Source organism: Camellia sinensis, chromosome 13 (assembly GCF_055761805.1).
Source record: "Camellia sinensis isolate YWXY chromosome 13, ASM5576180v1, whole genome shotgun sequence".
Taxonomy (NCBI): domain Eukaryota; kingdom Viridiplantae; phylum Streptophyta; class Magnoliopsida; order Ericales; family Theaceae; genus Camellia; species Camellia sinensis.
The window spans coordinates 89,473,414-89,498,358 of record NC_138973.1 but is presented as its reverse complement, the minus strand read 5'-3'; the positions used below and the strand labels follow the sequence as shown (position 1 = coordinate 89,498,358).

General features: G+C 39.1%; 1 protein-coding gene across 1 annotated transcript; it reads left to right on the top strand.

Annotated features, from left to right (window-relative positions):
- Positions 1-10,762: 10,762 nt before the first annotated feature.
- Positions 10,763-11,857, top strand: LOC114292881 (pathogen-associated molecular patterns-induced protein A70). Its single transcript, XM_028236897.2, has 2 exons — positions 10,763-11,658; positions 11,794-11,857. Exons 1-2 carry the CDS (start codon positions 10,763-10,765, stop codon positions 11,855-11,857), a joined length of 960 nt encoding a protein of 319 aa, XP_028092698.2.
- The last annotated feature ends 13,088 nt before the right edge of the window (positions 11,858-24,945 follow it).

Genomic DNA, 24,945 nt, shown 5'->3' with positions numbered 1-24,945 from the left:
AGGAAGGCAGCCGGGGGAGCAGCAAACATATCGATGTCAGGACCTTGACCGAGATGTTCGCAGGCTGACTTTTAGCCCGCTTTGAAATAAATGTCTTGAGTAGCGAAGACCTGCTTTTTATAGTTGTCCTCGGTTTCCTTGAAGCTGGCGTTGTTGGTATCCTCGCACTCCTTCTCCCTTGACTTCTTGAGCGCATCTAGCTCGGCCTGGAGCTCATCCCTCTTCTTCTCAGCTTCATCAAGCTGGTCGAGCAACCTATTGTTGTCAGCGTTGGCAATTTGCAGAGAAGATTTTGCTCGGCCCAGCTCGGTTTGAAGGCTCTGCACTTGGCCGGCAGTATCATTCGCCTTCTGCCGAAGTCGATGGATTCGCTTCATGACCAAGTGTTGCTTCTGGATGGCCTGCAAGAAGAAAGTTCGATCAGAGGAGAAACCGCGTAAACACTTGTAAAATTTCAGTAGAAGATTGAGATTCTTACCCCGGTCATGGACTTCACAGCTGATTTCACCAACCGGGTGTCAGGGACGTGGTCGCTGCCCACCACGTCACTCGGCAGCAGAAGGGCTTTTGAAAGGTCGAAGGCGAGCAAGTGCTCATTGTCGCCCTTGACTGAAGCATTTGCCGGGATGTCTTTACCCCGGTGCTTTAGCTATGGTCACCACGGAGGTGTTGGGTCGACGATTTCGGTGGTTAGCTCGGCAACCAGCTCGGCAGTTGGATCTGCGCGAGGTCTTTTTCCAGCCCGACGAGTCTCTTGTCTGGCTTACCCGGCGGGTGGAGACGCCAAGGCAACCATGGGGCCGCTGGATTGACCAGCTGCAGGAGAGTGGGTGGTGATGCCCGGTATCTCGGCTGAGGTGGCTGTTAGGAGGTTCTTGATGCGGCTTCGTTTTGCCATCTCTTGTTCTTCGGTCAGTCGGATTAGTGGCACGTCCAGTAGAGTTGTGTCCGGAGGAGGTGTTGGAGCACGGAGAAAGTCTGCAACTTTGCTCCGGCGTGGAGCTGAGTATCTGTAGGTTGAAGTGTAACCGAGCAACTCGTTACAATCTCGGTGGCTGTAACGGAGCACGGTTCGGATGGCTTCAACGTTGGGATATTGGTAGTTGGATTGCAAGGCTTGAATTGCTGCAAAAGAAAATAGAAAAAATAGTAAGTACAGAATGTTGAAGGCAGGGACTTAACCGAGCAAATTAGCGCGGCTTACAAGTGGAACCAAAGTTCTTACTGATGAACCAGCCCGGTACGTCGACTGTTTCATAATTGCCAGACACCCAGAAGAAGTCGTCATCATGTAAGTCCTTGTTCGGGGTGCCAGTTACTATCTTCTCTTTGCCCGGTCTTATTTTTAAATAATAGGCCAGGTTGTCGCCGGTGTGCCCAAGGGTGTATTGTCGTAGTATCTCGGCTAAACCTAAGTTTGTTCCTAGCCGGTTGTTTAGCTCATGCATGCCATTGATTATTCGGTAGGTGTTGGTCGAAACCTGGGTGTGTGCTAGCCCGGTGCGGCGCAGAAATTCGGTCATCAGAGGGTTGATCGGGAAGCGGAGGCCTCCTTCAATTATTGACAGCACGGTGAAGGGACATTGGTCAAGCCTGCCCCAATGGGTTGTTTCCATCTCGGCGAGCTCTATGTGGACGTCTGCCAGGATACCGTATTCTTCCCTGAAGGCAGCCAAGGCAGCAGGTGTGTCCACAAGGAAGCGAAATTTCCCAATGTTTGACTGACTAATCTAGCTCGGCTGAGGTGGATTGGCACAAGCTGGGAATTAATGGCTGCTCGGTCCTTGAGAGCCTCAGGACTGGTCTTTGATCCCCTTGGACTCTACAGGAAAACGGAGGGTAATTGTAAGTGGGAGCGCGGAAGCGCAAAACGAGCTAGAGTTGAGCTCGATCGTGGATTGTGCCAAACCACCTCGGTCATAAATGTTAGCCAACGAGCTCGGTCGCCCGAGCGAACCAGAGATTAGCCCGGTCGAGCGGCCAAGTCCTTTTTGCTACCCCGGTTTCTTCTAAGGTTAGGACAAACTAAAGATTTGCTCGGTCTGAGTGATTTTTTGGATCGAATGAAGATCTGGAGCCCGGTCCGCCCCAGATCTTCATTGTTCATCGGGGAAATTGAAGAACAGTGAAGAAACTAAGGGGCATTGAAGGTTTTGGGTGGGGGAGGCCCTAAACCTACGGATTTGGTGCTCTAAAGAAGAAAAATATGAAACGAAAACAGTAATAACAAGGGCTCGGAGAACTTACCAGGAGAGGGCAAAGTCTTCTTCTTCGAAGACGAACTCAGTAATGGCAAGCAATCGAAGGCAGAAGCTCTGGATCGACAAGGAGGAGAGAGAGTCGGTAAGGTTGAAATGAAAGAAGGTTCAATATGTTTATAGAGATGAATAAGACCGCCAAAAATTTGAATCTAAACGGACGTGATGTTTGGCTGCTCGAGGCCAATCAACCCATGACACGCGTCTCTATTGACAGCGGCGTCACTACTGAAGAGACAGGATGGTGAATCGAGGCATCGACCGGGCAAGTTTTGAAGACAGGCATGTCAAGTAGCCCGATCACCGTATTGCAAACCGAGGACCGAGGAAGTGTTACCCCAGTCAGAATTGGTAATCCCGGCACGCTTGTGCGGACGGAATTAAGGGGCAATTGAGAGGGAGAATTATGAGCCGGGTATGGGCCGAGTTAGAGACCGAGCAAATTGGAGGCCCAATGGTGTGTTGGGCCGCGATAACTTTGGATTTGCCCGGAGTTGGGGCTGCTCAGTGATGGACCGAGCCACTTGGATCTGCGCAGGTGATAACCACGCAACTTGCGTTGCTCGGTCAAAGGCGCGCACCGTTAGCCCGGTCGAGAAGCTTGTGCCAGAAGCCCGGCTGGATGGCCTTTGGTTGACCGGTACGACCAGTCTGAAGGTCGGCTCTGCCGGAATGCTGCCGAGCATGGCTGGAAAGGATCTCAGTTCTTGGAGCAATTGGGCATGGAACACAGCATGGCCGTCGACAGCCGAGAAGATTCAGCCCGGCTGCCGAGCTCCCAGTAGAGTGGGCTGGCAGTCGGGTTAGGTGATGTTCAGCAAGAATTGTGCTGAGAGATGGGATAGCAGAACCACGTGTCGAGAGATCACTGGGAGTAGATTTGGGGCACAGAAGGTATATAAGCAAGTCTGTGCCCCCCATGCTGGGAAGACGAACATTTGGTAAGAGAAATACTTATACTCCATTCACTCCTCATTCTCTCTATCCTCAGGTGTGTGCTAACTTGATCGTCGGAGGGGTTTTCCGGCCACACACCGCCGGGTAGCTCACCGCTGTTGTGCACGTAGGTGATCGGATAGAAACGGAGCTCGGGAGCAAGGAGTGCGGGCTCGCCTGGATATTTGTCCCCCGCACATCATACACTACAAACATGGAAAGATTCCCAAAACCACAATAACATTGTTCACTTCCCTTGTGAGTTTAGTACAAACATAATTGGAAACGAAGGATTTGTTACATCGAATCATCGATTTCCACATTCAAAATTATGGAAAATACACAACATCATTGAAGCCCTACATTCTCACACCCAATAGAACAGTGATTCAAACTGCCTCCAAATATCAACAGAAAAATAAACATCAGATTGTCGCTATCTATTTCATCATCAAAATTGGGATACAAACCTTACATTTGTCAAATGGTTACTATTGCTGTCAATATTGGAAACTCATGCAAATGAGATGGGAATGTATGCAATGGGTGATGAATCAATGTAATGTTGAATGTAATGGTAGGATTTGTGTCATTGGTAAAATCTAGGGTTTTTCCAGTTTGCATTTGTTGTATGTTAGTGGAATGTTTGTAGTGTTCGTTTGTCCATTAGGCGTATTTGAAGTCGACGATGTGGTATGGTTGTTGTACTATGATAATGTCCCGATTTGAATGTCAGTTTGAATTTGGTCACCTATGTTTGTCGTCGTGTCATGTTAATGTGACTTATAAAATTTTCACATTTGGGTGCCTTGTTTTAGGGTTCGCTTTGTTGAACTATGGGTTGGTGATGTATTGATATAGTAGTTATGAGGGGGAATTTGGCTTGAAAAGCGTGGTTTTATGGGAATTTATGTCATATTTTTTGAGCAAATGATTCGTCGTGAAATTAATAACTCTGTGTGTCCCATTCGTGGACGTGTTCATTTGGAATATAGGTCCAGGTATGATTTTGGTTTGAAGGGTGGTTTGTTAGCTTTCAATTTGGTTGTCAACATTATGTTGAATGATGATGAGGGTATGGTTACATTGTATTTCATTTAGTGCGTGATTTTGGTTTGAAGGGCTGTTTGTTAGCTTTCAATTTGCTTGTAAACATTAAATTGAATGACAATAAGGGTATAGTTACATTAAGTTGAAAGTGATATTGTAACATTGTGTTTCGTTTAGTATGTGATTTGCGGATGTACCTAGTTTGAAAGTTGACAAGTTTAACGTGATGTTTAAATGCAAATCATTCCATTGCAAACCCCTTGCCTTGCTTTTTCCATTGAAAAAAACGTTGAATGCATGAACTGAAAAATATTGATGTTGTTTTCACAAAAGCAATGGGTGGTTGGTTACACGAAACAATTGATCAAAGCAAGAGCGGCAACGGATAAATTGGCAACGCAGGATGTTAATGGTACACTAGAAGAATCGGACTAGTAAGTGACACTCGATTAATAAAAACTACACTGATATAGTCATGACATTGTATACCTTGTCGTCTAACATCATCATGCGTGTTGTCTTACATGCCTGATTGTGCAATACTGGTGTGTTTCATCATACGACAATACGTTAATAAGGTGGATTGACTACTCGATGAATGGCCTGATGCCAGGCATATTTTTTTTGGGGGGGGGGGCATTGGTTGAAACATTCATTAATGACTTGAAAAAAGGGCTATGCGCACCCGGGCTCCGTGATGGTCCTAGCTACTGTTGATCCACATACTGTTATTTTATCATTTTTGGATGAACATCGGTACGCTAGTTTAGCTCGACATTAAGATATTTTTGGATAAATTTACTAATTCATTTTTTGTTTAGCCTCAAGCACCATATAGTTTAAGTCAATATGAATCTTGTTACAACATAGCTACACTGAATTCCAGTTTTCCACCCCATAAATATATACGCCATGCTTAGTAGTTTCTGAAGTGAATGTGTCGGTGTTGTTTTTTACTATAATTGTTGATCAATATTACGTCTTGACACATCCACTTAACATGTTCAATTGCATGCCCCATTGCCTATACCTATGTGAAATGTGTGTGTGTTGAAACAAGAGTCTGTGCCTGGTGTGACCCTTGAAATGGTTGTAGCTAAACATAGATTGTTTCTTTCCAAGAGGCATACCGTGGTTAAACATAGATTGATTCAACTCATCATAGCCTAGTGCATAATGATGTGCATGTTACAATTTATGATGACTGCGAACATAACACCAAGTTATGTATGCCAATTTGAAAACAAAAATAGATTCCATACAGGACCATACTCCTTGCAAACACAAACACGGGAACTATACCACTCGTATATACAAACGTGCTTTGTGTAACGTTAAGTGTAAGAATCTAGATATCACTTCCCATTTCGATAGGTAATGTAACGCCCTAAAAATAATACAATGAATCCAACCCACAAGCGAAAAGATAATAGAAATAATATACTTCCATTCATCAAAGTTCGTGTACAAAGGCTAACACATGCGATATACATTCACAAACTATTCATCCTGAATCTACAACGTGTGTTATATTGATATAAGAACTGAAAACTAAACAGATGACCATATGCTCTGTGGGTTTACATCTTTCCAAGTCATTGCTTGGTTAAAACAAAAGTAAGCCTAGCTCAATATATTTAAAGCCCTTGGCTATACAAAAGAATACAACAAAATAAAGAACCTCTTGCTCCCAAATGTCCCTCTAAACTATTGCCTTGGCAGAGGCATATCACCAGCACTTGAAAATGGTTTTTTCCAAATAGGTTAAGCCAAAATCCAGTATGAATAATCCAACACAATATATGAGATTTAACAAGGATATAAGTACAATGTGCATATACAATGCCTGTAACAAAACATTCATATTGTTATATAATCATAAAGCACCAATTTCACATCTGATTCCATTTCCTTCAATTCATTTCAATTTATGAGCCAATTTCATTATCTCTCAACAGCCCAACTGAGACTACAATTCATTGGTTATACAATTAACACAATTACCATACAAACACTTAAATCTGCCATTTTACAGGAATTTCGTCCGCGGGATCGGCAACCATGTATACGCGTGATTTCGGGACTTTCACCCAATACACTCCGGCCAACTTAATTTCAATGAAATTCATCCCCTATCTTCTCCCAAACATAGAGTACATCCACTTTCTCCTCTAAAATATCATATATGTACAATGTATTTAAAACATAGTCATATTCAATGACAATCAACAATAGATTAGTTTTAATTCACGTAATTCTCATCCAATTTCTACAACAATCAGAGCTATCCTCCACCGACAGCCCAATGCAGTTATTTCTAAATAGATATTCAATCTCAAGACAGATAATTTATTCAAAATTTCCAAAGGTGAGAGGTATTACATACTCAGCTCCACCATCTATTTCAATATTCGTCCAATTTTATGTTTAAAACACCAATTTCATTTATTTATACAAAATAAATATTCGAATCATTTTAGGGCAAACTCCGCTCTTTTAAATATCAACCCAAAGCCAAAATCAACTACATTGTAACCATACCACCTTATATTTAACCTCATAACTATTCCCATAACATATACTTAGAAACCCCTCTTTTGATTTTATAACTCAAATCCTAGGTTTCTCCATAATACACCCAAAGCCCACCATTGTTGCACAATTATCAAATAACTAAGTTAAAAACCATATGAAAGTGTAGAAAATTCTTATCTCAAACTTAGAAGACCAAAGAAACAAAGGAGAAGCTTCAAAGACGTTGAAACCAACTTCTACTCGGATCGAAACGAAACTCTTGAGGTGCTCTACCTTTTTCTCAAAGGCACTAGGGTGAAGATCCTAATGGATCTAGGTGAAATAGTAGAGAGAAGATGAGTTTTAGAGAGAGAAACTCAAGATCTAAATTTTTGGAAAGTTTTAGAGAGAGAGAGGAATGAAAAAGTGGTGAAAAAGTCGTCTTCGCGATCTGTTATACACGCAGTTCGCTCAAGCGTGAAAAGTGACACTTGAGCGTCAGACACATTGTTTCGCTTGAGCGCGAGAAGTGATACTGGAGCGTAGAATACACACTTTCAAAAGTTTTGCAGATGAAGGACATCACTCGAGCGCAAGATTGGACGCTCAAGTGTCTACCCACTCAAGCGTAGGAAACGTCGCTTGCGCGTAGAATACACTCTTCCAGTATTTGCTGGTCTGCAAAAATACTGAGAGTTTGCAAATCCCGCTCGAGCGCAAGAATGGTCGCTTGAGCAGAAAAGAAGAATTGCAAAGCCCACTCAAGCACAAGAATGGTCGCTCAAGTGGAGGAGTAAAAATCTGGGCAACAAAGGTTTGGAAAAACAAGCAACCAACATGTTCCAAACACACAACTACAATCCAAATGACCAATCCAAGGAACAACAAGGGGAATAAGAGATGAACAACAACATTGAATCATGAAACCCGAGTCCGGAATATAATAAAATGTCGAGTCAAAGCTAGAGTCGCTATAGGTAAATGGGAAATTTGGTTCGGGCTGTTACTAAGTTCTGTAAATCGATAAATAGGAAGTACATAAAAAAATAATGTAATATCGATGTGCATACGTTTATTTGTACCACATGGGACAATGAGGATAACATCAAAGTCCAAGAATGCAACAGAACTACAATAAGATAAAAACATATGGTCACCAAAGGTAATATTAAATTCAAAATGACATGGAACTTAAACCAGTTAAAGGTCGTTACGTCCCACAACATAGATAATCATAATTAAAAAATAAAAATAAAAATAAAAAATTGCTAAAATAAAAAATGTTTGTTGTAACGAAACTAAAAAGCAAAATAAGACCAGCATCTCATGGTGCCAAAGTTCATCAGATTGTGGCACATCTAAATCAGTTCCTTGCACGTCTTCCTACTTTGATTACCCAACTTCGTATATCGGCTACATTGAACATGTTGCACTACCTAACCTCTTGATGGAATCTTTTTTTGTTTGGGCCTTCTAGGTGGACGCTTCACAATTGGCGGCGCGATCAAGTAACCACAACACAAACAACCCACACAATGTAACCATCAACAACCAATGCACGTACCTTCCGACAGTTCGTCTGGATCAGCTACAAGCGAACTCAGCAGCACCCCTCTGATAGAGAACCACACCAACAGAAATGGAGTTTTCCCTACTAGATGACCAACACTACATACCCCAACTCAGCCAACATGATTCACCAGCCACCCAATCCCCCCAATCCCTTCGACAAAGAATCTTGCACACCTCACCTTTCTATTTCCAAACTGAGAAATGTACAAGAAATTTGGACACATGAATCACAAAAGGGTATTCTCGTAAACACAAATGGAACCAAATCAAACACATCAACCTTTACAACATCAAATAAGACTAATTGGTTTATAAAAAAAACTCTTAAGACTAAATGAATTAATATTCCCCTATATAGGATTTATTGATAATTTTTCCTATATTTATTCCAAAAATTACCTTGAATTTAAAATGAACATACTACAATCAGAATGAATATTATTTTCAGACTATAATTTTTGAGTGTTTTTTTAAATAAATTTTCTCTATTGGCAACTCACAATTTTAATTTAAAAGTAAAAAAACTACTAAAAAAATTCAAAAATTAATAAATTATATAAAAAAAGAATAATGTTTGAGGGCCCGAAATTAGGGGCTCGAATTTGGCTCGAAACCCAAAACGACGTCGTTTTGGATTTCAATTTTTTTTTCTTCCTTTTCTTTCTCTTCATTTTCTTTCTTTCTTTTCTTCTTCTTCGTTGAACACAGGAGAAGAGCAGAGAAGAGAGAGAGAAACAGAGTCGTCGTCGTCGTCGTCGTCGCAGCTCGTTGGCCGATCGTCGCCTCGCTCGTCGCTCGTCGGCATCGCAGCCCCGCCTCCGCCTCTGTCTCTACCTCCGCCGCCGCCGCCTCCGTCTCCGCCTCCGCCCTATTTTGTTGGCCCCTCCAGTCCAGTTCTTTTTCTCCTTCTCCTCCTCCTCCTTCTTCTTCTTCTTCCCCCTAATTTCGAGCCAAATTCGAGCCCCTATATTCGGGCTTTGTACCGGGGTTGATAAAAAAAATTTCTATTTTCTCTTTACATTTTTATACCGTCTTTTTTGTTTTTTTTTATTTATTTATAAAAAGTTGTAATTTCAAATATATAATTTGTTTACTTTATATTTTATTTAAAAAATTATTAAAATCTCATGTTCCAAAGGAGGCCAAGTCGCTTGGTTTCACTTTTCAGAAAATAATTTTTAGAAAATTTTACTTTCTTATTTTTCGTGTTTTTTTGTTTTTATTGATTTTTTTTAATATTTTAAGCAATTTTTAAAATTTTTAGACATACCTAACTTTGATGTATCTAAAAAGTAAAAAAATTATAAAGAAAACCTTTTAAAAATTCACTAAATACCCAAAATACAAAAAAAATACGAGAATTCAATACATTTTTTTTATATTTTTATGTATTTATTAATTTTTTAAAATATTTTTTCACAAATTTTTTACTTTTTAGATGCATCTAAGTAAGGTGCATCTAAAAAGTAAAAAAATATATATTTAAAATTTAAAAAACATTCACTAAAAACAAAAAAATACGAGAATTAAAATATTTAATTTTCAAAAAACTTAATTCAAAAAACTCAAACCAAACACACTGTTGATAAAAAATCAAAAAATCAAAAGGAAAGTCTCCAAACTCATTAGCCTTATTTGAGAAAGGGGTTGGATATTAAAATAGTCAATAAAAATAAAATAAATTAAAATAACTAATAAAATAAAATATTATATTTAAATCATAATTATTTTATTTTTTTCTTTTACAACTATCAAATCAATTATAAAAAAAAAACAAACTACCTTTCTAAACACAATTTCTTTAATTAAATTAAAATAATTAAAAAAATCAAAAAATTAATTAAAACAATCAAATTTTCAAACAGGCCATTATTAACACAAGAAAAGAATTAGATTTAACATTTGGAAAGATTATGCTACATACCTTATAAGTAAGAAGAAAAAAAAACCTAATTTTATATTTTCTGAATCTTAACTAAAAAAATCATAATCAAATAACACATAAAATATAATTAAAAATATCATAAATCATAATTAAATAAAAAAATTAATTATAATTAAAAAAAATTGACGTAACGTATGTATATTAAAATTTCCCTTTACATTTTAATCTCAAACCAACCTTCCTTTGTCCTGGCACTTATCATTTGTCCTAGACTTTATCATCAATTTCTTGTAATTCCCATTTCACCACGTGTATATTTTTTATATGATTTATTTATTTATTTACTTATACTTTCGTTTTCGTCTTCGTCTTCGTCTTCGTCTTCGTTTTCACCCCCATTACATAAAATAAATATTTTGTTTTCACCCCCACCACACAAGATAAATATATCTCCCTTCTTCCCCTTCTCTCTCCAAAACCCATCTCTCTCTCTCTAACCAGCAAAGGACGAAGCAGAACCAGTGGTGTGTTCAACATGTTGGATTTCATGGCGAGCTGGTTCACACCCACTACTCTCTTCTGTGTCCTCAACCTCATGATTGGCATTATCTTCATCACCTCTAACCTCAAATCCCACCACCACAAACCACCACCGTCGCCATCGCCGGACGACGAATACCACCACCACCACCACCACCACCCCCTGCTCCGAGCTCCGTCCATTTTAGAACGAGTCAGGTCCTTCAATTTCTCTCTCTACAGCTCCGAACAACAACCCGACAACGACCCATTACACTTCTCGCCCTTCCACCTCGACCCACATCAACAACCCAACTACCACCCACCCCAACTGGTCCGAGCTCCATCTCTCCTCGAACGAGTCAGGTCCTTCAATCTCTCCCTCTACAGATCCGAACAACAACCCGACACCGACCCATTACAGTTCTCCACCCACCACCTCGACCCACAACAACCAGACGATGAAGATGAACACAACAAGAAGAACAACAACCCACCCCAACTGGTCCGAGCTCCGTCACTCCTGGAACGGGTCAAGTCCTTCAACTTCTCTCTCTACAGATCCGAACAACCCGACCCGGTACAGCACGAGACCCACCACGTCGAGGAGGCTCACGTGACGAGGAGGAGCAAGTCTGACAAGACGGGCGAGGGTCCGGGTCCGGGTCCGGGTCCAGCGAAGATGAAGAATTCGGCGAGCCAGAAGGCGAGGGCTGCGGCGGAGGAGAAGGAGGAGGAGAAAGTGGATCGACGGCGGCCGGCGACGATGAGGGAGAGGAACGCGGCGGCGGCGTATGGGGAGGAGGAAGAAGAGGTGGACGCGAAGGCCGATGACTTCATCAACAGGTTCAAGCAACAGTTGAAGTTGCAGAGGCTCGATTCGATTCTGAGGTACAGAGACATGTTGAACAGAGGGTCTGGGAGGTGAGTGAGTGAGGTCTATCTATGGTTTGTCAATGAGCTTGCATGACACACACACACACATATATATGTATGTATGTATGTATGTATGTATGTATGTATGTATGTTGTGTTGCTAGTTATGTCCTTCTCTTGTAGGATGCTTTTGCTTGAAAGTTTTGGGGTATATAGGTCATTTGAGTCATTGAGGTGTACGAGGTGAAATTGCAAGTGGAAGTTGCAGGGAATTGTGGTACGACTACTACTGATGCTGATGCAGTAGGAAGAAGATGAATAACTGAGCAGAAGTTGAATGACCAAAACTGTTCCTCTTATTTTGATGGAATTTTGTCAAGCTTTATTATGGGTCTTTTTTTTTTTTTTTTTTTTTTTTTTTTTCTTTTTTTTTTTCTTTTTTTTTTTTTGTCTTTTCACATTGAACAAGTTGGAGCATCTCCAATCGTTTCCAATCGTTTATTAGATGTTTTATTAAATTTGAGTAAAAAATTTAAGAAAAACTTTGATTTGATATGATGTATTCCAATTCATTCAACAAATCTAATCAAATTTGAATGGTTGATCAGCTGGTCGGCCACTTAAAGTAAATTTTTATCAAATTTATCCTAAAATCGGTCTAAAGTAAATTTTTATCACATTCATTCTAAAATCGGTTGCTCAAAAGATGTCTAGGAGGACTTATGCCCGGCCAATAGTCACCTATAAATTTAGGGATAAATGTTTTTTTTATTTGATAAAAGAAAGTATTGTTTCTTTCATTTGATATAAAATTAATTAAACGTATTATTGTTATTACTTTTTTATTAAATTTAAATTTTATGAAAAATTTGAATTGAAGATGGTCTTATTTTTGAGTCACTACACTTGTGGGTTAACTTGTGGGTGATGTAGCCTTCGTTTAGAATGTAGTGGATGATTTTTTTGCTTTTTATATTTTATGCTTCGTTGGATATGTGCATATTTTAGCTTAAATTTAAGAAGTTATTAAAAAAATTAAAAAGAGTAGAACTAAAGATTTTTTTTTCTTTATTTTTTGTATATTTTTTTGTAAAAAAATTAAAAAGTCAATTTAAATATATTAATTCTTTTAATCTCATATTTTAATTAAAAAATTTAAAATTTATTAAAGTAGTTTGTTTTCAAACGAAGCCTAAGTCTGAGGTTAAAAAGTTTCGTTTGGGATAAATTTTTTTGACTTTTGTGAAAGAAAAAAATAAAATAATTATGATTTGGATATAATATTTTATTTTATTAGATTAAAAATTTATTTTATCTTTTAATGACTACTTTAATCCAAGAAGATGATGCCAAACATTGCCGTAGTTTATTATAGGTTGGAAGTTAATAATTCGAAAATACAAGTGAAAAACATCCTACACTCTTTAGATGATAAGATTTTATTTTTTATTTTTTATTTTATTTTATTTTTTTTCAAGTTAAGAGTATTGTTATTTAAGATATATAAAAAAAAAAATTAGACACAATTTTCAAGTCTAGTGATGTGGTGATCAACGATTCGTTTGGAATATGGATTGTTTTTTTGGCTATTTTGATAAAGTCTCGGTTTGGATAGGTTTTTTTAATTTTTTTGACTTTTGTAAAAAAAAAATAAAATTATTATGAATTAGATGTGATGTTTTATTGGGTTAAAAAAGTTAAAAAGCTGGCATGTCAAACGATGGCCAATTAAAATATTAAAAGTAACATTTTCTTTTATATCTTCTTTAATAATCAATGAATAATATTACTTATACATTATTGAATCTAGAAAATAAATTTAAAAAGTTTATCATTAGATTAAAAAATAGATTTAGAAAGTTGACTTACATATTATTTTTTAAAAAATTATTTCTGTCTAATAAATTACAAATTGAATTTATACTAAACAATATCACACACATATTTTCAAATTAAATAAATTATAAACAACTTAATTAATAGGCAGGAAACACCCCCAATGTAATGCCCTGGTTCCAAGTAATTCGAATCGTTTTCTTATTTTTTTAATTTTTCAAGATTTTATTTATATAATAAATTAAGTTGATTAAAAAAATTAAAATCATATAATTAGATTTTAAATTAGAAAATTGTTTAGGCTGTGTAGCCTATATACTTAGGTAGTATTTAGTAGCGTTTTAGAATTATGATTTAATAATAGAGTTGTATTTTGAATTTGTGAATTTTGAAATTATGATTTGAAAAAAAAAATTAATTTGGTTATGAGTTTTGAAAAGAGTTTTGAATTGAATTTTAAATTTTTGATGTGACATATGAAATGAGAAAAGTTGTTTGAATATTTTTAAAACTTAATTCAAAAATTTATAACTCATAATCAAACACACAATTCAAAACTCTATTAAAAATTATATTCAAAACTCATAACTAAATTCTTTTTTAAATTCAATTAAAAAAATAATGTCATTTTGGTTGAAAAAAATAATTTATATATTTAAAAAATATCAAAAATAAATAATTTTTTTTTCTAAATAACAGGTGGCGATTGACAATTGCAAATAAAAAAAAAGAAAAAAAAAAGAGTACTATTCCGGTCAACCGGCTAGACATCCGGGAGGATATCCGGGTGGACGACCGGATAGACTAAAAATTCAAAAATTATCTAATTTACCAAACAAATTTGCAAAATGTATTTTGAAATTAATTTAGAATCATAATTTGAAAACTCAAATCAAACATAGCATTTATGCATTTTATGGAGCATGTTACATATATTTGTCAAAATATTTTTGAACCACAAAATGTGTAATATTATTATAAGACTATATAATTTTATTTTTGAATCACAAAGTATTATAATTTTATTAGATGATTATGTAATATTTATCATAAAAATATATAATATACAATAGAAAAATACGTAACAAGGTATATATATCAAAGGAACATTTGTAAGGCCATCTCCAACGTTTTTAATCAAAGTCATCATCAAATTTGAATTTGGTGAAAAATGTGACCTTTTTTTTTTTTTTTTTTTGTCTCCAACGGTTTTATCAAAACAGTATCAAATTGAGAACGTTTCAAAATTTTCACCAAACTAAAGATCTGGCCAGATTTCAGCAGCTTACTGTGCGTGTACGTTAAGGGTGGGTCTCACTGGACGACCGGCCGGTTGTCTCCCTAATCATCCTACGCCTTCAGTCTAATACCCTTTAGCCTAACTTAGAATGATCACTTTGTTGTTCTTGGGACAAGAATGGAAGTTGGGCTACTGAACTATGCGATTTTGAACTGTTACACTTTTGAAGAAAAACATTCTTGCGATAAATACACATCAAAATGGAAATTTCTATCAATCTTCGAGAGGCTTTGAAGTGGAGCTAGTTTCTTGGAATCGATATCTTTATCAATACCCTCATTCATCTCTGTTTTCATAGACACATGTACAAGGGGCGAAATTGTCACGACCCAAACCCGGCCCTATGGGTTTAGCACCGTAACCGGCCAGTAATCCGAGATTACCGAAGGCCTGCTTAACAGAAATACAGTAAAACAGAGTACAGGGCCTGGCGGAAGCCAATACAGTAATTAAACAATGTCCAATGAGCTGTGACAGTCTGTATGCCAAAAAGATTTTTCACGCATTAACACATAAACAGTACAGAACAATATGTACAATATTCACATCCATTCAAACTAGGGACTCAACCCTACATAACAGTATAGAAAACATTCCGTCTGTACAAAACAGTACGGTCTATACAAAGTTTACAGTCACACAGTACAGGGACCTAATCCCTTTATAACAGTACAGTAAACAGTCAGTCTATACAGTACAGTTAGACAGTATGAAGACAGGCGGGGGAAAACAAACAAAACACCCCCAAGCCATAGCATGGCAACTCGGAACCTCGCAGTGAGGCACAAAGGCTGGCTTGACAAAACTGGAGTTACCCTGATGCTCCTAGCTCCGATCTGGTGCCTGTACACCTACATATATATATATGAGCAGTGAGCTAAAGCCCAGTGAATAACATAAAGCGTAAAGGGGTTTAGAATGAATGTCCTTACAGTAATGAAAACAGTTCACTTCAATCAGTATTTCAGTTGTTCAGTACAGTAAACAGTCATATGTGGTACATCCATTAGCATAACAGTAACAGTAGGTCTTAAAAGACCAAACAGTAATGATGGCCATCAGTCAGTAAACAGTAGTGGCTCCACGAGGGAACCGACAGAGAATTCTGTCGCAGTAACAGTAACAGTAAACAGTAAGTACTAAGGATGCCACAGTACAGTTCAGAAATAAAGGACATACATTCATTCAGTAAATAATACCAGTTCAGTAAACAGTTCAGTTCAGTATTCGAAAGATATCAGTTGAACATATCTTTACACAATTGTTACTCACAGAGTTTGGGCTACAGTATGCTAGAGCGTGTCTCCCCAGTCGCCAACCCTACACAGTTAACAGGTTGAACACACACTAAGCTACTCAGTTGGGAAATATCATAACTTAATCCCTAATTTGCCTTGGTGTGTTCTACAACGATATCCTCATCTAAATGTCTTAAACTAGGCCTAAGAATGCCTAGGATGGGATGAGGATGCAAAAATGCACATTTAAAAGCATTTTCAGAAAAACAGAGTCCCGCTCGAGCGTAGGTTTCCCCGCTCGAGCGTACAGGCAAACAAAGGTACACGCTCGAGCGTAAACTTTCCCGCTCGAGCGTACTGTAAAAGTACTGGATGGGTGAAATCCCCGCTCGACGCCCGCTCGAGCTTGAGACATGACTCCGCTCGAGCGCCCAATCCTCCGCTCGAGCGGACTGTAAAACAGTGCAAGATGCTGGAAGCTCGATTTTCCCGCTCGAGCGGCACTTCTCCCGCTCGAGCGGACTACTGAAATCTGGAAATCCCAGATTCGAGCTCCAGGTCCAAAACCAAGCTCAAAAGCATCAAAACCAATCCTCTTGGGCCCATTTTCTGGAAAACATTTATAAACGCATAGAATAACATGAATCAAGGTTCAATTTGAGAAATCAAAGCCCAAGGGTGTTTTATTCAAACCCAATTTCAAACCATTTCCCAAGAACAATCCTCAAACATGACATGCATGATCATAAATCATTTTCAAAGCTTCAATGCTGTTTCAAAAGAGCTCAAACCTTCAAAAACAAGATGAACTCATGGAGTATGACCAAAAGATGGACATGCATGTGAGGCATTATGAACTACAACCTCAAAACTTCAATATATGTACATGCATGCAAAGATTGAGCTTCAATTCACCATTAATGACCCAATTCATGACTTAGCTCTACAATCTAACATGGACCATGCAACAATCAACTCAAAACACGAACAAGAAGACAATGGAGCTACCTTTAGTCTTGTAGTTCAAGAAGGGAGCTCAAATATGCAATCACTTCAACAATTTCTTCAATTACCAAGCAATTTACAAGCAAAAATTGAGATGAACTCCACTCCTCTAGTTTTTCTCTCTCTATGGTCGGCTAGAACAAGAAGAAATGGCTGATGAAATGTTCTACAAGTGTGTACATAAGGCTCAAGTGTGTGTATTGAGTGGGCCACTAAGGGTGGCAGTTCGGTAATTAAGTCCAACTCTTTAATTAGCTTAATTTAATCTAATTTAATCATACCTAATCAGTTTTCAGATAATTATACCATAAAATCACATTAATTCTAAGGATCATTAAACATCAATCGGTTTCTAATTCGGCCGCCGATAAGGCCTTCAATTAGCAGTTTAAACATATAAGCATGAACAGATAATCATACAGTCAAACAGATAGAATGCAATTTAACTAACATATACTCAGTCAATTCAGTTTCCAATTTCAATCAGTCAGTTCAGTACTTTAATCAGTTCAATTATCAGTCAGTTATCAGTCATCATCAGTTCCGTTTAGCAGTAATCGGTGAATATCGGTAATCAATCAGTCATTAATCAGTAACCAGTATGGGGGTTGTTACAGTCTCCCCTCCTTATAAAGAGTTTAGTCCTCTAAACTCGAGTTACCTTCATTCTGGAAGAAAACAGGATTCAGTGGAAACAGTTCAGGATATCGTTTGGCCATGTCATCTTCCCTTTCCCAAGTGGCATACACGCCACCATGGTTTTGCCAGTCAACTTTCACTAACGGAATCTCTTTGTTCCTCAGTTTCTTGATCCGTCGGTTTACGATCTGTATAGGCCGTTCCTCGTAAGTATAGTCATCACTCAACACTACGTGGGTAGGCTCTATTACATGGAACAGATCCCGAAGGTAGTCTCTCAACATAGAGATGTGGAAGACGTTATGCATGTGCTCCATTTCGGGAGGAAGCGCAACTTGATACGCCACCGGATTGATTTTCTCAATGATCTCATATGGTCCGACGTATCTCGGTGCTAACTTGCCTTTGACTCCAAAACGAGTCTGGCCTTTCATTGGTGTCACTTTCACAAAAACGTGATCACCCACTTCATACTCTCTGTCCCGTCTCCTGATATCTGCATAACTTTTCTGTCTACTCTGTGCAGTTTTCAGTCTTTGCTGTATCAGTTTCACTTTCTCAGTTGTCTCATACACAATCTCGGGCCCAAGCAAAGGCCCATCTCCAACTTCTGCCCAGCAGATTGGAGATCTACATTTTCTGCCATACAATGCCTCGAAAGGCGCCATGCCAATACTCGAATGGTAGCTGTTGTTATACGCAAATTCAGCTAAGGGCAAATGGCTTTCCCAGTCTCCCTGAAAATCAAGGACACACATTCTCAGTAAATCCTCCAGAGTTTGGATGGTCCTTTCTGATTGGCCATCTGTCTGAGGATGATAGGCACTACTCAGTCTCAGTTCAGTACCCAGTGCAGCTTGTAGGCTTTGCCAAAACCTCGATGTAAACTTCGAATCCCTGTCAGAAACAATAGACACAGGCACTCCATTCAGTCTTACAATTTCATCAATATAGATAACAGCCAATTTGTCCGCATTATAGATTGTCTTGATAGGTAAGAAGTGAGCAGATTTGGTTAATCTATCAACAATAACCCAAATTGAATCCATACCTTTTCTGGAGCGAGGCAATCCAACGATAAAATCCATCGTGATATGCTCCCATTTCCACTCTGGTATGGGTAGGGGTTGCAATAGTCCGGCAGGTCGTTGATGTTCAGCTTTGACCTGTTGGCAATGAAGACATTTGGATACAAAATCAGCAATTTCTTTCCTCATTCCCGGCCACCAGAAATTCTGTTTCAGATCTTGGTACATTTTCGTATTCCCCGGATGGATAGACAATTTCGAATTGTGGCCTTCTTGCAGAACTCTTCTTTTCAGTTCAGTATCATTTGGTACACACAGTCTTTCTTGAAATTTCAGTACATTATTCTCAAATTTGAATCCCGGTCTCGGTTTAGATTCTCTTTCTTCGATGATCTTTTTCAAGAAGTCATCCAGTTGCTGTTTCTCTTTAATCTCTTCAACCAGTGCTGGTTGGGCAGAAATAGCAGCTAAGGTTCCACCTTGTTCTCTCAAAACAATTTCAATTTTAGATTTTTCAAGGTCACAAAGCAACTCTTTCTGTCCTGTAAGCAAACATGCTAAGTTTCCGATCGATTTCCGGCTCAATGCATCGGCAACGGTATTGGCTTTTCCCGGATGGTACAATATCTGTAGGTCATAGTCTTTAATCAGTTCCAGCCATCTCCGCTGTCTCATGTTCAGTTCTTTCTGTGTGAAGAAATACTTTAAACTCTTGTGGTCGGTGTATACTTCACATGTCACCCCGTACAGATAGTGACGCCAAATTTTCAGTGCAAACACCACTGCAGCAAGTTCCAGATCATGGGTCGGGTAGTTCTTTTCATGTGGTCTCAGTTGTCGGGAAGCATAAGCAATAACCTTCCCATTCTGCATTAAAACACATCCCAAACCCTTATGAGAAGCATCACTATATACAGTATAACCATCCGTACCTGAGGGTAAAGTCAAAACTGGTGCAGTCACAAGTCGAGTTTTCAGCTCCTGGAAAGCGGATTCTCTTTGGTCAGTCCAGTCAAATGATGTCCCCTTTTGAGTTAACTGAGTCAATGGTAGGGCAATTTTGGAGAAATCTTTGACAAATCTTCTGTAATATCCAGCCAATCCCAAAAAGCTTCGGACTTCGGTCACATTGGTCGGTCTAGGCCAGTTCACTACAGCTTCAATTTTCTGCGGATCAACAGAAATTCCATGTTTGCTAACAACATGCCCCAAAAACATAACATGGTCAAGCCAAAATTCACATTTAGACAGTTTAGCATACAGTTTCTGTTCTCTTAAGGTTTGCAGGGCAAGTCTTAGATGATGTTCATGCTGTTCTATACTCTTGGAGTAAATCAATATGTCATCAATAAATACAACAATAAAGTCATCAAGGTACGGTTTAAAAATTCTGTTCATGAGGTCCATAAAAGCAGCAGGGGCATTCGTGACTCCGAAAGGCATAACCAAAAATTCGTAGTGTCCATACCTCGTTCTAAAAGCAGTTTTATCAATGTCATCTGGTTTAACCTTCAGTTGATGATACCCCGATCTAAGATCAATCTTGGAAAACACTTGTGCCCCCTGTAACTGATCAAATAAATCATCAATACGCGGTAATGGGTATTTGTTCTTTACAGTTACCTTATTCAGTTCACGGTAGTCAATGCACAGTCTCAGTGAGCCATCTTTCTTCTTGACAAACAAAACTGGAGCACCCCATGGCGAAGTGCTAGGTCTGATGAACTTTTTGTCTAACAATTCTTGCAGTTGCACTTTCAGTTCTTTCAGTTCAGTTGGAGCCATTCGGTACGGAGCTTTGGAAACTGGTTGCGTTCCGGGAATCACATCAACGGTAAATTCAATTTCCCTGTCAGTCAAATCTCCTGGAAGATTATCTGGAAAAACATCTGGAAATTCTCTGACTATAGGAATACAATTCACATCAGTTTTAATACTATCATCGGTCGACACAGTCAGTACAGAACACAGATATCCTTTACATCCCTTTCTAATCAGTTTAACAGTTTTCACAGACGAAATTAGATACGGAGGAGGTACTACTCCACTCCCATTAAACACAAATTCAGGCAAACCAGGTGGACGGAAAACAACTTGCTTGGTCACACAGTCAATAGTGGCATGATATTTTTGTAACCAATCCATCCCTAATATTACGTCAAAATGATCAATGTTCAATGGCAGTAAATCAATAAACAGATGCATATCCCCAACCATAATTTCACATGCGGGATACATATAAGCACATGTCATGGATCCCCCTACGGGTGATGATACGGCTAGCAGATAGTTCATAGGTTCTAAGGGTCTATTCAATTTTCGTGAAAAGGCATGCGACACATATGAATGCGTAGACCCCGAATCAATCAGTACATATGCATTTTGTGCACAAATAGAGAGAATACCTGACACAACGGTCTCAGTATTCTGCACATCTCCCGGTACTAGTGCGAACACTCGGCCTTGCCTCACAGGCTCTTTCTCGATAGCTTTAGGGTTAGGCTTTGGTGGAGCATTTGATGCTGCGCCGCTGGCTGCAGCTTTGCTATTGCCTTGAGGAGCAGAAGGGCAATCTTTAACCATGTGGCCCACCTTGCCACACCTGTAACAGGCTCCAGATACTCTGTAGCAGACCCCCTTGTGCTTCTTGCCACACTCAGGACAGGGTGGTATGAATCCACTCCCTTGACTGGGGCTAGTTGTCGTCCCCGTATTCTGTTTCTTATTGGCTGGGTTGTGCTTGCCTTTCTTGAATTTGAAACCCTGCCTTTTTCCATGCCATTCAGTGGTTGGTGTTTCAGATTGTTTCACCGCTGCAATGTTCGACTCGGCCATCAATGCCCGGTCGAGAACACCCACAAAAGTCGGTAATTTCAAAACATTTATCCGGTCAAGTATTGCCACATTAAGGCCACCTTCAAATTTTCTGGCCTTCTTATATTCAGTATCTACCATGTGCGGTGCATAACGGGCAAGTTCAGTAAATTTGGTTTCATACTCTGCAACGGACATTGTGCCCTGCTTCAGCTGTTCAAATTCAGTCACTTTTCTATCCCTAACACATTGTGGGAAGTACTTTTCAAAGAAGGACTCCTTGAACTGAGCCCAAGTCATAACAGTATTTGTGTCACGGATCAACATCCACCACCTTCTAGCCTCTTCTTGTAGGGTGAAGGTAGCTAACAATACCTTATTCGCTTCCGAGCACGGAAACACTTCAAATAGTTTTTCTGTTTCCAGAACCCAAGCTTCAGCTTTTAGCGGTTCAAGGCCTCCCTGAAAGGATGGCGGTTTCATCTTGCTGAATTTATGGGTGAGAGCAATTATATCCCCATCATCCACAATCGCATTAGGTTCCGGCTGTACCGGAGGAGGAGGAGGAGGTGGTTGGTTCTGTTGTTGTTCAAGTCTAGCAGTTATCAGTTCTATCATTCTTTCCATTCTTTCCATTCTTGCCTCAGTAGATGAGGACTCAGGTTCATTTGCATTGTCCATTTCACTATAAGCAGTTATAACAGTTTTAAACATAAGCAGTCATTTGTTTAACAGTTTACCACATTAGCATGTATTCAGTCATAACATAACCACACACTTATCATGCTCATGAGATGCCCTAATAACTTTCTAGGACACCGTATAGCTCATTTGGACACGTGTGTGCGGTATAACTCGTGGTAAGTATCGCTCTGATACCACTCTGTCACGACCCAAACCCGGCCCTATGGGTTTAGCACCGTAACCGGCCAGTAATCCGAGATTACCGAAGGCCTGCTTAACAAAAATACAGTAAAACAGAGTACAGGGCCTGGCGGAAGCCAATACAGTAATTAAACAATGTCCAATGAGCTGTGACAGTCTGTATGCCAAAAAGATTTTTCACGCATTCACACATAAACAGTACAGAACAGTATGTACAATATTCACATCCATTCAAACTAGGGACTCAACCCTACATAACAGTATAGAAAACATTCCGTCTGTACAAAACAGTACGGTCTATACAAAGTTTACAGTCACACAGTACAGGGACCTAATCCCTTTATAACAGTACAGTAAACAGTCAGTCTATACAGTACAGTTAGACAGTATGAAGACAGGCGGGGGAAAACAAACAAAACACCCCCAAGCCATAGCATGGCAACTCGGAACCTCGCAGTGAGGCACAAAGGCTGGCTTGACAAAACTGGAGTTACCCTGACGCTCCTAGCTCCGATCTGGTGCTTGTACACCTACATATATATATGAGCAGTGAGCTAAAGCCCAGTGAATAACATAAAGCGTAAATGGGTTTAGAATGAATGTCCTTATAGTAATGAAAACAGTTCACTTCAATCAGTATTTCAGTTGTTCAGTACAGTAAACAGTCATATGTGGTACATCCATTAGCATAACAGTAACAGTAGGTCTTAAAAGACCGAACAGTAATGATGGCCATCAGTCAGTAAACAGTAGTGGCTCCACGAGGGAACCGACAGAGAATTCTGTCGCAGTAACAGTAACAATAAACAGTAAGTACTAAGGATACCACAGTACAGTTCAGAAATAAAGGACATACATTCATTCAGTAAATAATACCAGTTCAGTAAACAGTTCAGTTCAGTATTCGAAAGATATCAGTTGAACATATCTTTACACAATTGTTACTCACAGAGTTTGGGCTACAGTATGCTAGAGCGTGTCTCCCCAGTCGCCAACCCTACACAGTTAACAGGTTGAACACACACTAAGCTACTCAGTTGGGAAATATCATAACTTAATCCCTAATTTGCCTTGGTGTGTTCTACAACGATATCCTCATCTAAATGTCTTAAACTAGGCCTAAGAATGCCTAGGATGGGATGAGGATGAAAAAATGCACATTTAAAAGCATTTTCAGAAAAACAGAGTCCCGCTCGAGCGTAGGTTTCCCCGCTCGAGCGTACAGGCAAACAAAGGTACACGCTCGAGCGTAAACTTTCCCGCTCGAGCGTACTGTAAAAGTACTGGATGGGTGAAATCCCCGCTCGACGCCCGCTCGAGCTTGAGACATGACTCCGCTCGAGCGCCCAATCCTCCGCTCGAGCGGACTGTAAAACAGTGTAAGATGCTGGAAGCTCGATTTTCCCGCTCGAGCGGCACTTCTCCCGCTCGAGCGGATTACTGAAATCTGGAAATCCCAGATTCGAGCTCCAGGTCCAAAACCAAGCTCAAAAGCATCAAAACCAATCCTCTTGGGCCCATTTTCTGGAAAACATTTATAAACGCATAGAATAACATGAATCAAGGTTCAATTTGAGAAATCAAAGCCCAAGGGTGTTTTATTCAAACCCAATTTCAAACCATTTCCCAAGAACAATCCTCAAACATGACATGCATGATCATAAATCATTTTCAAAGCTTCAATGCTGTTTCAAAAGAGCTCAAACCTTCAAAAACAAGATGAACTCATGGAGTATGACCAAAAGATGGACATGCATGTGAGGCATTATGAACTACAACCTCAAAACTTCAATATATGTACATGCATGCAAAGATTGAGCTTCAATTCACCATTAATGACCCAATTCATGACTTAGCTCTACAATCTAACATGGACCATGCAACAATCAACTCAAAACACGAACAAGAAGACAATGGAGCTACCTTTAGTCTTGTAGTTCAAGAAGGGAGCTCAAATATGCAATCACTTCAACAATTTCTTCAATTACCAAGCAATTTACAAGCAAAAATTGAGATGAACTCCACTCCTCTAGTTTTTCTCTCTCTATGGTCGGCTAGAACAAGAAGAAATGGCTGATGAAATGTTCTACAAGTGTGTACATAAGGCTCAAGTGTGTGTATTGAGTGGGCCACTAAGGGTGGCAGTTCGGTAATTAAGTCCAACTCTTTAATTAGCTTAATTTAATCTAATTTAATCATACCTAATCAGTTTTCAGATAATTATACCATAAAATCACATTAATTCTAAGGATCATTAAACATCAATCGGTTTCTAATTCGGCCGCCGATAAGGCCTTCAATTAGCAGTTTAAACATATAAGCATGAACAGATAATCATACAGTCAAACAGATAGAATGCAATTTAACTAACATATACTCAGTCAATTCAGTTTCCAATTTCAATCAGTCAGTTCAGTACTTTAATCAGTTCAATTATCAGTCAGTTATCAGTCATCATCAGTTCCGTTTAGCAGTAATCGGTGATTATCGGTAATCAATCAGTCATTAATCAGTAACCAGTATGGGGGTTGTTACAGAAATATCCTCTGCTTTCCGTACTCCTTGGACTCAAGCTTCACGTGACGGCGTC

Bases quoted from the DNA above. Each gene is read 5' to 3' on its own strand.
- LOC114292881 (XM_028236897.2), top strand. From the start codon at position 10,763: ATGGCGAGCTGGTTCACACCCACTACTCTCTTCTGTGTCCTCAACCTC. The intron at 11,659-11,793 runs GTGAGTGAGTGA...CTTCTCTTGTAG, and splicing joins TTGAACAGAGGGTCTGGGAG to GATGCTTTTGCTTGAAAGTT.